The 12,252-nt window shown below is 49.3% G+C and overlaps 2 protein-coding genes across 10 annotated transcripts in view; both read right to left on the reverse strand.

The window, feature by feature from the left end:
• Nucleotides 1-2,758: 2,758 nt before the first annotated feature.
• On the reverse strand, nucleotides 2,759-7,338 carry GPX2 (glutathione peroxidase 2). Its single transcript, XM_042943520.1, has 2 exons — nucleotides 5,621-7,338; nucleotides 2,759-3,319 (listed from the first exon to the last, which is right to left on the reverse strand). Exons 1-2 carry the CDS (start codon nucleotides 5,840-5,842, stop codon nucleotides 2,969-2,971), a joined length of 573 nt encoding a protein of 190 aa, XP_042799454.1. The 5' UTR covers nucleotides 5,843-7,338; the 3' UTR covers nucleotides 2,759-2,968.
• An 843-nt stretch (nucleotides 7,339-8,181) lies between these two features.
• Nucleotides 8,182-12,252, reverse strand: part of RAB15 (RAB15, member RAS oncogene family) — a 35,527-nt gene continuing 31,456 nt past the window's right edge. For all 9 annotated transcript variants that reach the window (XM_042943514.1, XM_042943517.1, XM_042943512.1 and 6 more), the window contains 2 exons: nucleotides 11,636-11,701; nucleotides 8,182-11,451 (listed from right to left, as the gene is read on the reverse strand). In XM_042943514.1, coding sequence (XP_042799448.1) covers nucleotides 11,293-11,451; nucleotides 11,636-11,701 — 225 coding nt within the window. In that variant the 3' untranslated portion in view covers nucleotides 8,182-11,292. The remainder of the gene's footprint in view (nucleotides 11,452-11,635; nucleotides 11,702-12,252) is intronic.

The following is a 12,252-nucleotide window of genomic DNA, read 5'->3' on the forward strand; positions in this document are numbered from 1 at the left end:
GTACAGCCTTTATAGTCAGACTGACCTGGGTTTAACTTTTCAACTCTTCTACTTAGAGCCCTTTGTCCTTGGCAGGTGTCTTGCTCAATTACCTTCTCTTTAAATAGAGACAAAAATTCTTCATAAAATCAGTATGAGAATTAAGTAACCTAAGATATACAAAGGACTCAGTGCAGTGTGTGAATATAGTAAATATTCAATAAATGATAGTTTGGATGACAGTTGTAATGGTGATTATGAGAAATCAGATTTGATGTCACCAATTAGAGTTTGGCTCAGTGTTTCTTAAACTAAGGAGACATAGCTGTGGGAACATAGTCATAGAAATAATGAATTTTAGTCTTTGTCCCTTGGTTCCCTAAAATCATTTACTCCCAAGCTTTATTTTTTTGTTCAAGTCCTCAGAGAAGCGATTGTCTCTATCCCTCCTCTAAATGGAGTGGCATTACCTCAGCTCTTCGGGAAAGCTTGTTTATGACACACCTCCCTGCCTCCTGAGTGCCTCTAGGGAAATTTGATTAAAAGATTGAAAGTGGTTGATTATATTAAGCTTTGCCATGTCTGTTTATGACCATAAGCTGATACTGCTGAGGCTGTAAAAGGAGACAAGCAAGATGAGGAATAAAGGAAACAATTTCTCACTTCTTTTCATTTTAACAACAGCACAACTAAAGATTTAGTAAAAATGAAATGTCCTTGTAAGACAAGTTCCCCCAGTCCGGCCCTCCCTGTTCCCTCCTGGGCCAAAATGGTCAGGTCCCTTCTGAAGCAGGGAGCATTTCCCCTGCCCAAATGAGGAGCCCTTTTCCTAGCATTATGGCCCTTACTGACTCTCTCTGCAAAATCACTTCTGTAATTCCTAATCCTTTGGGAATCTTTAGATAATTCCTTCAACTTGAGCCTCAAGGAAAAGACCCAACACATATCAGGCATATCAGGCCCTAAATTGCCTGTGGCATAATGCCAACATCCAGGATAGTTGCTCTGTTACTAGACATAGCAATAACCTATAGCACTATCGAGATGATGCACAAATCATACTAGCCTCCAATATGTATTCTGTACTTCTTCAGAGAAGTGATGTATCCCTGCAGTTATTCCTCTAAAATCAGTGCCTCGTCCTGCCCTCAAAAAACCCATACCCCAGCTGTTGGCTTTAAGAACAGGAATCTTGAAAGGCTTGCGTTTCCAAGAGTCAGTGTAAGGGTAGCCTTAATTTAGCAGAAGGCCCTGAAAAGCATGCCAGGGGATTCCCACTGTAATGCTCAGGTTACCCTTTTTGAAATAAAGCACCGCAGATGACATAGCTTTAACTGAAGGTCAGACAGGGAGGATCTTTAGCCTGTATTCCACATTTACTTCTCAGATGATGCAGATGCTTAGAAAATAGTGTAGGGAACATAACAGGAAAGGGATTTCCCCCTCAGCATTGGGGTTTTTAAGCAGTGTGTCCAGTTTGGAGAACTGTCCCTTCAGGGCTTCAGTGAAAAAAGTAAAATGTTCCATCTAGTGGTCAAAGAAGGAAAGGTAACGTGAGAAGTTTCCAGGAAGACGTTTGTAAGGCAAAGTGACAGGGCAGTGGCCTTTCAGCAGGTGTCTTTTCTAGAACATGATAGGACCTGGCCTTGGAGGTGTTGGTGCCTTTTGAGTATGCCTGTGCTAGCTGAGGAATCTGAGGCACCGTCCTTACAAAGCCATTTGGCAGACCCCTGTTCTCACAGAGAATAGCTCTCATGTTGGCAGGTTATGAACAGTCTGACTGTCTGAAGGGAGGCCCTCTTCCATTCCCACCCTCATGGAATTGAAAATGAGATCATTCACGTCTAAACCAGTTTGTCTTATGCCTGAATTTGTGAACATGTGAGTTTGAGAAAGACAAGGGTGGCATGTGAACTGTAAAAAGGAGCAAAGGATCGGGTGGCTGCCTGGGTGGCTCAGTCAGTTAAGTTTCCGACTTCAGCTCAGGTCATGATCTTGTGGTTCACGGGTTCGAGCTCCTTGTCGGGCTCTGTGCTGACAGCTCAGAGCCTAGAGCCTGCTTCAGATTCTGTGTCTCCCTCTGTCTCTGTTCCTCCCCTGCTCGCACTCTGTCTCTCTCTCTCAAAAATAAAAAAGATTAAAAAAAATTTTTTTAAAGGAGCAAAGGATCAAAAGCAAATGTTACTCAGCAAGGCAAGGAGAAAAGGGTAGGTGTTCTTTGTGTTCCCAGTAACTGCACCCTCCATACCCTTGCTGTCAGTTAAAGTTGACCAAATTAATGTCCCAGCAACATCTCAAAGTGCAGGTCATGCATAGTTGGCCCAGAACCTACACTGATAGCAACAGCTTCCTGATTGGAGTCCTCTAACGAACCTCCCAGTATACCGCACGGAAGGACCGCTGACTTTTCCTTTGCTTTACCTCTCATCACCACCCTTTGCCCAGTTCTGGAGGAGCCATAGAGTAATAGTATAATTCAGATTTCCCGCAACTCCACTTGCTACAGCAGACCCTGACCAGACAGTTATTACGGTGTCCCCCTGATGAGAGAGCCTCCCTCTATCAAGCCTTTGTGTGCTGCCAGCTGTCTGGCCCACCTGTGGTTTTGTACCATCCCTCTACCCTCTGTCCGGGAAGAAGACACAGAGAGCCCGGCCATTTCCACACCTGCCCTTTATTGGACTCATCTAGCAGGCTGGCTCCGAGCCCTTCACACTCCTCAGACACCGCCCACACGGTTTAGGAAGATGCCATCATTCTGTGAAGGCCCAGATCCACCCAAGTCTTGAGCTCCAAGTAGAATCACCAACCAGAAGGTTGGGGGGAGGGAAGGGAGATAGGCAGACTGGAAAGGCAAGGCTCTTCAATGAAAGGGGCTGATCCCAAGGGAAAGCTTTGGTCCAGCAGTATCTCCTGAGGGCATTCTGAATCCTAAGGAAAGATACCTAAGGGCTGGATGGAATAGGTCTGTGTGCTGAGAAGCTTGTGTCTATATGGCAACTTTGAGGAGGCGCTTGATGTCAGGCTCAATGTTGATGGTAGGGAAGGTGCGACTGTAGCGGCGGAAGGGCTCCCCTTCCGGCCCAATAAGGAACTTCTCAAAGTTCCAGGCCACATCTGAGCGGCGTACCGGGCTCCAAATGATGAACTTGGGATCGGTCATGAGGGAAAATGGGTCATCATACGGGTAGGGGAGCTTGTCCTTCAGGTAGGCGAAGACGGGATGCTCGTTCTGACCATTCACCTCACACTTTTGGACAAGGGTAAAGGTGGGCTGGAATCCACCCCCAGGGCGCACATACTTGAGACTGTTCAGGATCTCCTCATTCTGACAGTTCTCCTGGGGGAGGAAAAAGACAAAGAGCATGGAAGAGGGAAGGGGGAAATGAAGGATCCACAAAAAATCTTTCACCCTCCTATACGCCGTTCCCAGGACTATTCTTTTCTATGTAGCGTTTTTTTCCTCTGTTCTTTCTCTTTCCTTCTTCACTGGCTTTGTCCTACTCTTGACTTGGAGTTTTCCCACTCACAGCTGTTGTTTGATGGTTTGCTAGGCCATTCCTGAAAGTCCTTGCGGTTCCTAGCTTGGCTGTTCTTAAAGTCAGTGATTTAGCACTTTGAACGATTCTTTCTCTCTCCAAACTACCCTGGACAGTTTTTAGGGTATCTGTCTGAAACTTCAAGGAACCTTGAGTTCAGAGCAGGAGACAGAAAGGGAAAGAAGGCTCAAGTCCTACCACCTAGAACTCTCCCATCCACTACCTACACACAGGCACTCACACACACGTCCTGCCACCACCTTCCCTTTCCCTCTGCCCTGATTTGCCTCCATTTCTCCTAGTTATATGTGTGATAGCCTCTGCCTCCATCCTGCTCGTATAAATGGGATTTATAGCTTCTTGCTTTCATCTTGCTTTGTCCTAGATCTGAAGTGTAAGTAGGAGGAAGCTTTGGTGAAGATGCCATCCAAGGAAATCTGGCTTTCAGGTGCCACAAAGGCGAAGCGAGTTAGAGATAATAATGAATGTACTCTAAATGGAATTGCTCAGTGACAAACAGGGATGAATTAAATAGGATAGAGTGTTTAGGGTTCTGGAATAGGCCAGGGGAAGAGAAGTTAAGGAAATAAGTGCTTGAGGGCTAAAGGTTGTGAATGTGTAGTTATCATTCTTTTTGCTTCTAGACTGCTATCCCAAGACTCCTGCCCCCCACACTCACTGTACTCAGCTGTGAATGCTTTAGCTCTGAACCTGCTACCCGTCTTTCCCTCCCCAGGGCCATCCCTGTCCTATTCCCACTGGGCATTCCCTGCCCCTGACAACTCCAAAGGCCCTTAGAAACCCTTATTTTCCACCCCTCCCCCTGAGTCTAGGAGTCAGATATCTCCCTGTGGGAGAAAGTTCTTGCCTCTGACCTGCTAGAACCAATTGGTACAGTCAGTTCCAGGCCATCATGACATCTTGAGCCCAGGGGTGATCTCTATTAGACTACTTATCTCTTCATGCAAATGGCTGACTGGCTACCGGGTAGGTTATGGATTCCCTCCAGCCACTAGCTAGCCTGAAGTGATGGTGTAAAGGGTGGAGGCACCTCTCAGGCCGAAGAGATACTCCTAAAGAGGTTTTGCCCTTTCTCTCGCCTGCCCTGGCCAAGCCTAGAAACAGACGGAGACAGGGAAGGAACAATGAAAGCCGTGATGGTTCGAGCTCACATTTGTCACTAGCCAAAGACACTTCAGCCTTCCTGCTTGTATCCCTGCTAATTTCTTCCTTGCCTTCACGCCGCTGTGAATCGAACTAAGGGGGTTATAATTAGAGGGTTCACTTGAGGACACTCTGCCTGCTTTTGCTGTTAAAATAATAAGTGAAAATAGAAGAGAACTTGAAGTGTGTGGGCTGAAGATCTATAACTTGACCCAGTAATCAGAAACAGAGATTCGATCCAAATGGGACACACACACACACACACACACACACACAAATCAGAGCCAGAGAGGTGCATGTGATGCCCAGAGGAAACACGTGCATATTGTAAACCCTTAGCTTTCCACCAAAATCACCCTCCACTTGGCCGATTTAAAACAAAATCCTTTAATCTAAATAATACAGTTGCTTACACTTGCATATTACCTTGTATTTTTCAAGGTATTTTTGTGTATCTTATCCTCTGAACCTCCCAGTCATCCTGTGAGAGAAATGATACTATCCCCCATTTACAGATGAGGAAACTAAAACAGAAAAATCAAGTGACTCTTTGTAGGGCACAGAGCCACTAAATAGCAAAACCACGTCTAGCTGGAACTAAGGTCCCCTGGGTCAGTCCAATCCTAGTTTGACTGTCGATCTATGTCCTCCACTCATCCATTCAGCGGATATTTAATCAGTGCCCTCTCTACAGTGGAGAGAGAAACAGACCTGGTACCAGCCCTCATGGAGTGTAATGGAAAGACAATAAACAGTGTTTAAGCATAGTTAGAACCACATACACTTCCCCTTGGTATTCACATGTACCTAAAGACCTGGATTAACAAAACATACCTGTGATTCCAGACACTCCAACACACGGTCATCCTCCCCCTCCCCTTAGCCTACCAAAGCTTCACCATCCCACCTCCTTGGGTACAATGCAAGGGACCCCTCACCTGATGTCCAAATTGATTGCAAGGGAAGCCAAGAACCACCAGGCGCCTGGGAAAGCGGCATTGCAGCTCGTTGAGCTGGGTGAAGTCCCGAGTGGTTGTGCCTCAGAGCGAGGCCACATTCTCAATCAGCACTGCCCTGCCTCGGAACGTATTGAAATCTACCTTCTCCCCATCCAGGCTGATAGCGCTGAGGTCGTAGAAAGACTTGGCTATGTAAGCCATGGTGAAGGTGCAGACTGAGACCTGCAGAATGGTGTGCGCCCGCTTAAGGGTCTGTTAAAGGGGTGGGGAGGAAGGAGGAGCCTGGCCGGACAGGAAGGATTTCACAATGGGGCTTTGAGCATCCCCAGGATGACTTAGCAAAAACAGTCACCCACCTGTAAGTGCTGTTTCAACGAGGAGGTTGCTCCTCCTATTTACAGACTCTGAACAAAGCCACCTACCTGCCCCACCCTGCTGGCAACCTGGGAAGGGCCAATTTGATATCTATGTGCAAACATGAATAATTCACTACTTGCAGGAAACTAGAGCCCCAAAGGTCAAATGGGGAGGAAAAAAGGGAGGGAGGGATGCAGGATTGACTCCGACCTGCCCCAGCAAGTTGTTCTCACTTGGCACAGACGTTTATTGTCTGCGGAGGGCCAGGCTCTGAACTGTGCCACTGAGAGGTCAGGGTCTGCCTAGATCTGAAAGATGAGGAAGAGAATTGGGATACATGTTCCCTCAACTCAGACTACAACTGAAACCTATATATTACTGTGCATGTGTTTTTCTTTGGCTGTTGCCTTCCACGGGCACAAAATCAAAGGGACCCTTAGGAGGACAGTGTGATTTTCTAGAAATAATGGCTTTCAGTGGCTCAGCTTGCACCAGGCAGAAGAGATGAAGTTTGTCTTGGAAAGTCTTTCAGTGAGCGATATTACCGGTGCTGGAGACCGCCTGCGCCCTTGCCCCCCTGCATGGCACTGCCCACGATACCTCTGCCTTCCACTCTGCCTCCGCAGGGTCATGCGGCTGACATCAGTCATGGTCGGGGTAATGGTGAGGAGTCGCAGAGCAGGTGAGTTGCTCCAAGGGCATGAGCTGCACCTGCCTTCTCTCAGACACTCAGTCCCAAAGACTGCTCACAGCAGGCTGGTGCTGGTCATTCCCCCACGGAAGGAAGTGTGCAGGGAGCCAAAGCTTCCATGGTTCTAGACCGAGTCGGGCCACCTATGATGTTTTCAGCCCCAGATATGCAGTGTACTGCAGGACATGTGAGGACCTAAGGGAAGAGCTAGTGTGCTTCATTCTTCCAAGCACCTACCAGCTCAACAAATTCGTGTTTTGTTTTTGTTTTTTTTTTTTAATGTCTGGATTTCTCTACCAGTAAAACTGGTAATTAGACTCTACCTGGCTTTGGGATTTTTAGAGTGTTATTTCAATAACAATGCAAATGCTTACTAGAGAGTGTTTTCACAGGTACATGTCCATTGGGAACTGTCTTCGAGAACAAATAAGCAAGGCTTGGGAGCAGCTGGTATTGAGAATCTGATTTGCTGAGAAGATGGAGGAACTAGTCACCAGGGAGTGTCCAGCTTTTCTGGCTTTTGTGGCCTGTTCCATAGGTCTTTAGAGCCCATGGGAACCTGTGTCTCTACTGGCTGCTCCCTAAGAACAAGCCTCCATTACTTGAGTGGGAATGGAATCTTTGGCCATTAAAGGAGGCAGGAAATGCAGAGTGAAGTGTGTCTCTCCTCGCCCGCCCCCCTGCCCCGCCCCCCTGCCCTCCCCCCCCCCCCCCCCCCCCCGAGACTGGGTAGAGTTCCTAGAAACAGCCCAATAAATGTTCCTACCAGGCCACGGAGTCAGAAGAACTTGGCCTTGACAGTGGGCTGAACTTCAACATGAACTTGCCAGGCTTATCTGCATGCCTGGAGCTTTCCCAGTATTCTCTAGGCATCTGGACATCTCTTATTGGCTGCCCCTCTGGTCCTCTGTCCAGGAAGACCATGGAAGTTCCTGAGCTGAGTGGGGGCTCCCTCTTCCTTAGGGACACGCCATCCCTTTTCTCCAAGTACAATTTAGGACCCTTTGTCATGCAGGCTCTCACCTTTCATGATTGAATAAAACTGATGAGACTCTCCTAAAATACTTTGTTTCCAACTTTACCTCAAACTGGCTTGAGTTGGAGGTAAACTCAAGAAGCTTATTACTTTGGACATGCACTAACAAGTGTGTGATTCCCATGGCTTTCCGCAGTAGTTGTTCTGGAAACTGCACTGGCTTAGAAGGCAAAAAGTCCAGGTAGGTGATGGTTCTCAACTCTGGCTACAAATGAGAATTACTTATCAGGATTTTTCTACATAGAGATACTAACGCTTTTCCCTCCAGAGATTTCAATTCTAATGTTTCCAGCCATGACTCTGCCACTGTTAGATGAGGCCCTTAGGCACCTGTTTCCTTATCTGCTGAATTTAGATAATCACTCTCCTGATCTCCCACAGGTATGATTGTTAGGATGGAAGAGATCAAGTATTGCAAGTTTTCTATAAACTATGAAGTGCAGGTGAAGATCTTAAGCTACCACCAGCCTGCCTTTTTTGACTCCTTCTTCATTGTATCCTGACTCCCATTTTCTACCTCCTCCACCAATTGTGTGCCCCAAAGTATAGTATTTGGCACCCCCAGGTCCCCAAGATCACAGTCTGCCTTGCTTCCTTGGAGTATCCAATCACAGGACTAGGACAAACTTCTGAAAGATTACTTAATCCCTCCTCATGCTTTCAGGAAGGCTTGTTCCTGTCCATCCCATACAGAGGAGAACGTTCTTGGCTTTAAAGGCTCCTTCAGACATAGATATTCAGCATCCTCCCAGTGACTCAATCTTATTTCTGCACTGTAGGCCCACTAGAGAGCATTGCGGGTATGGCTGGGCTCCCCGGCAGGTGGCATCAGGAAAGGTACAATAAGGAAGATGACGGTCTGCTGCTTCCATTGTCATTCTACTACTGTTGCTTTATACGGTTCTGGAGCCTCTTTTACTGGCACTGCCTCTTCCTCTCCCCCTTATCTGACAGGGTCAGGTGAAAACTACTCCCGGGGGCTCATACAGGCAGCCATACCTCTGGTTTGAAATATTCTTTATTTTGTAAACATCTGTGTTTAAAATAGATGAACCCTGCTCACAAGTCATATATTGGTTCTGAGACACAGTACACAAAGTTCACCCGTCACAGGGAGATGGTGGGGGCTCTGGAGCAGGTGGAAATGCCTGGGGCTGGGCTGAATCTCAAGACAGCAGATGCAGAGGTGGTAAGTAAACAGGCAGAAGTACCTGTGCAAAACTCTGGGCCTGATGCCAGATCCCAGGCCACCTCTTGGACTGGAGAAGTTTAGGGGTGAGATGCCGACTCCAGTTCCTTGTGAGCAAAGCTGCACCCTAAAAGTTCAACCCTCTGGCTCCCATACCTCTCCCCAGCTGTGGCCCTTGGGGATGGGGCTCATCAGTTCATAGAATCTCCACCCTATGCTTTCCCTTCCAGAACCCCTAGTGTACAGTAAAAATATAGTCCCTCTGTCCCAAGGGGGCTAGGAGAGAAAGGCAATGGTGCTCTGCCTGATCCTCAGGGAAAGCTGCAATACTGATCCAGGTTGGAGCCAGTGCCCTGAAGTCCCTGGCAGAGGGCACACTGTGGGTTGGCATAACCATCTCCCTGCCCCCAGTGTGATGCTGTGTCTAACACCTGAGGAGTCAGTCCTCAAGAAAGCATCCCAGCCATAGTCAGGACTTCATCCTAAAGAGTCTTTATCTAAATTTCTCATCAGCTAACAATTTGTAACTATTCCTGCCCTCCTTTTCCTTCCACTACGGTTAACCTATCCCTGTCCCTACATCCTGAGCTACCCTCTCCTACTCTGATAAGAGTCAGAAGGAAAGGTTTGGTCATTTCTTCCCCACTTTTTTTTTTTTTTTTTTTGGGGGGGAGGCATAAGGAAGTGGGGCTCTTAATCCTTCACCTGTGTGTGCCCTGAACTTTGGTCCTTAGTTGATGAATGTTCAGTGTTGTCTTAGCTCCAGCCCTAGCCATGTGATGCTGCTAATATGTAGCTTAAGAATGAACCTCCTCCTCGGGAAGGTGGGGAGGAACCCTACTAGGGCTGCTAACTGACTTGTTCCTTCTTTAAAGCACCTCCTTCAAGCCACTCTTGGGCCATGTGGGGTTAAAGGAACTTCTTCCTGAATGAAGAGCTCTGGAGGAGGGAGTCCACTTCCCTCCTCCTGTAGCCACAGTGCCGGTGGCTCCTGTTCCAGGAGCTAGAGGGGCAAGATGAGCACTTTGTCTGGAAGGCTGAAGAGAACAGCACCAAGCATTTCTACCCAGGGCCTCCTTTCTCTCTCCCCATGAAGTCACAGCTCTTCTCCCACAGACTTTGAGTCTCAGCAAAACCTTGAGAGCTGAAGGCTGGGTTGGGTGGTTATGTCCCCTCTTACTTGCCAGGGGGTTGCGGGGAAAGGCCCTTCTTACACAGAAAGGGAAGCCGGGGCCCAGGGAGCCCTGCTCCTGCCATATTCCCCTCTGGTGTGCACAATGCCGTCTCTGGCCTCCTCCCCCTTGCTTTAACCTGATATATAGGGGCTAGACCTTCATCTCCAGGCACTCCTCTTTCTGGGGGTGTGTGGTTTGCTTGTCAATATCGCTGGCCCCCCGCTTTCCTTGCCCCTGCAGTGCCCTGAGGCCTCGGTGCATGTCTTTAAATTCAGGAGCCCAGGTGGGGAGAAACTGCGTACAAGGGGCACGGGAGGTAGAGAACGGAGGTGACTTTTTATCCCTGCCTCCCCACAACATTTTGTTTTCTTCTCTGAAGCACCTGCTTCTGAGCTCACTTCCCCCAAGAGGCAGGTGGGCAGGCGGCCAAGCAAGGCCCAAGCTGGGGGGTGGGGGGGGCAGGCAGGGAAAGGTGGGACAGCCCCAGTCTTGAGGACCACCAGGTTGGCGTCTCCTTCCTGCCTTGATGTACATTTCCCCAGACCATTGGTGAGGCAGGCCCATGGCATGAGAAGCGATGGTGGGGAGGGAAGATAGGAAGAAGTACCCTGTAGGCTTTGGCCCCTTCACAAAGCAGGGGGGGTTCTCCCAGAAGAAGAATATGGAACATCCCCATGAGCCTGAGTCCATTCCCTTGGACAGGGTTAGGGAGAAAGGAAAGAAAGAAGCTGCACCAGCAGCCACACAGGAGGACATACAGGGAAAGAGGTGTGAGGGGCTTTGATACAAAACACACTGGAGGGGAAGGGGACAAGAAAGAGAAGTGGGAGGAAGAGAGAAAAAGCAGAGAGGAGGCAAGATGCACTGAGAAAGAAGGGGCCTTAAAGTGGCCTTACTCCAGACTGGGCCACTGTCCGGGGAGCTCGGGGCGGTGAGACAGTGCCCGTAGCGTACTGGGGGCTCATAGCAGGCCCGTGGCAGGGAAACAGGCTGAAGGGAGCCACTCCAGGCTGGAGGGGCTGGGGGCAGAGGCTGCTCAAAGATGACAGCGGGGCTGCTCTCAGGGCCAGGCAGGGGAGTAGCAGCTACTGGTATTCCACAGGGTCACCCGAGTGAGAGGAGAAGCAGGGCAAAGCCCGGACTCCCTGTCTGCCACAGGCCTCCTGAGGGGAGGGGGATTGGCGGCTGCTCCACGCAGGACCCTCAGCACCAGCAGGTTTTGGAAGAGTTCGCTGGGCCCTCAGGTTTGCCCTCATCCTCCTCCAGCTCGGCCAATGCCAACTCATTGCTGGCACGTGTCCGGAGACCATCCAGCTCCTTCCTGTGGGCCTGCAGCACCAGCTCTGTCAACCGCGTGAAAGACTGGGAAACCAAGGGTCACAGGTTAGTCGGGCTCCTCCTCCTCTTCCCCAGGCAGCCCTGTAACTGTCCCAGGGGCGGGGGCTCCTCTGACCCGGGCTCCCATCCTGTCCGCTGCCTCCTCTCGTCTCCCCACTCTACTGGACTCAGCCCAAGAGGCAGGGTAGCTGGGCTTCGGAGCGCTCACCTCTTTAATGTTGAGGTTGGTGCAGGCACTTGTTTCATAGAAGTCCATGCCGTACTCTTTAGCCAGCTGCAAGAAAAGAACATTCCTGAAAGGGAGTCAGTAAGGGAAGGGAGGTGCCCACAGCACCTGGCACATACTTCTGCCATTGCCCTCATAGCCCCTGCTGTGTCGTGACAATTTCTCACAGTAGGTCGCTTCTCAGACCAACCGGGAGCTCCTTCTAGGACACAGGCTAGCGGAGCATGGAGACGTTCCACAAACACCCTCCCGCACTCCCCACCCACCTCCATGCAGACACACCCCTGCCCCCGGTGCACACAGCTCATACGTCAGGAGATAAATATATCAAAATCTTGGGCAAGATGTCAAATTAATAAAAAACACGGGCTTTGGGATCAAACAGACCCAGACTTAGACACCAGCGCTGCCGCTCAGCAGCTGTACGACTGTGGACAAATATATCTCTAAGCCCAGCTCTGCCATCTGTTAAAGAGGGGAGAGGGTGTCTCTCAACCAAAGTCACGGAATGACTGAAAGGGGTCATGCGTCTCAAAGCACTTGCTTAGCGCTGGCCACGCATACAGTGTTCGATAAATACTGCTCTAGGAGGATTTGCT

This window comes from Panthera leo, chromosome B3, assembly GCF_018350215.1.
Source record: "Panthera leo isolate Ple1 chromosome B3, P.leo_Ple1_pat1.1, whole genome shotgun sequence".
Classification (NCBI taxonomy): Eukaryota; Metazoa; Chordata; class Mammalia; order Carnivora; family Felidae; genus Panthera; species Panthera leo.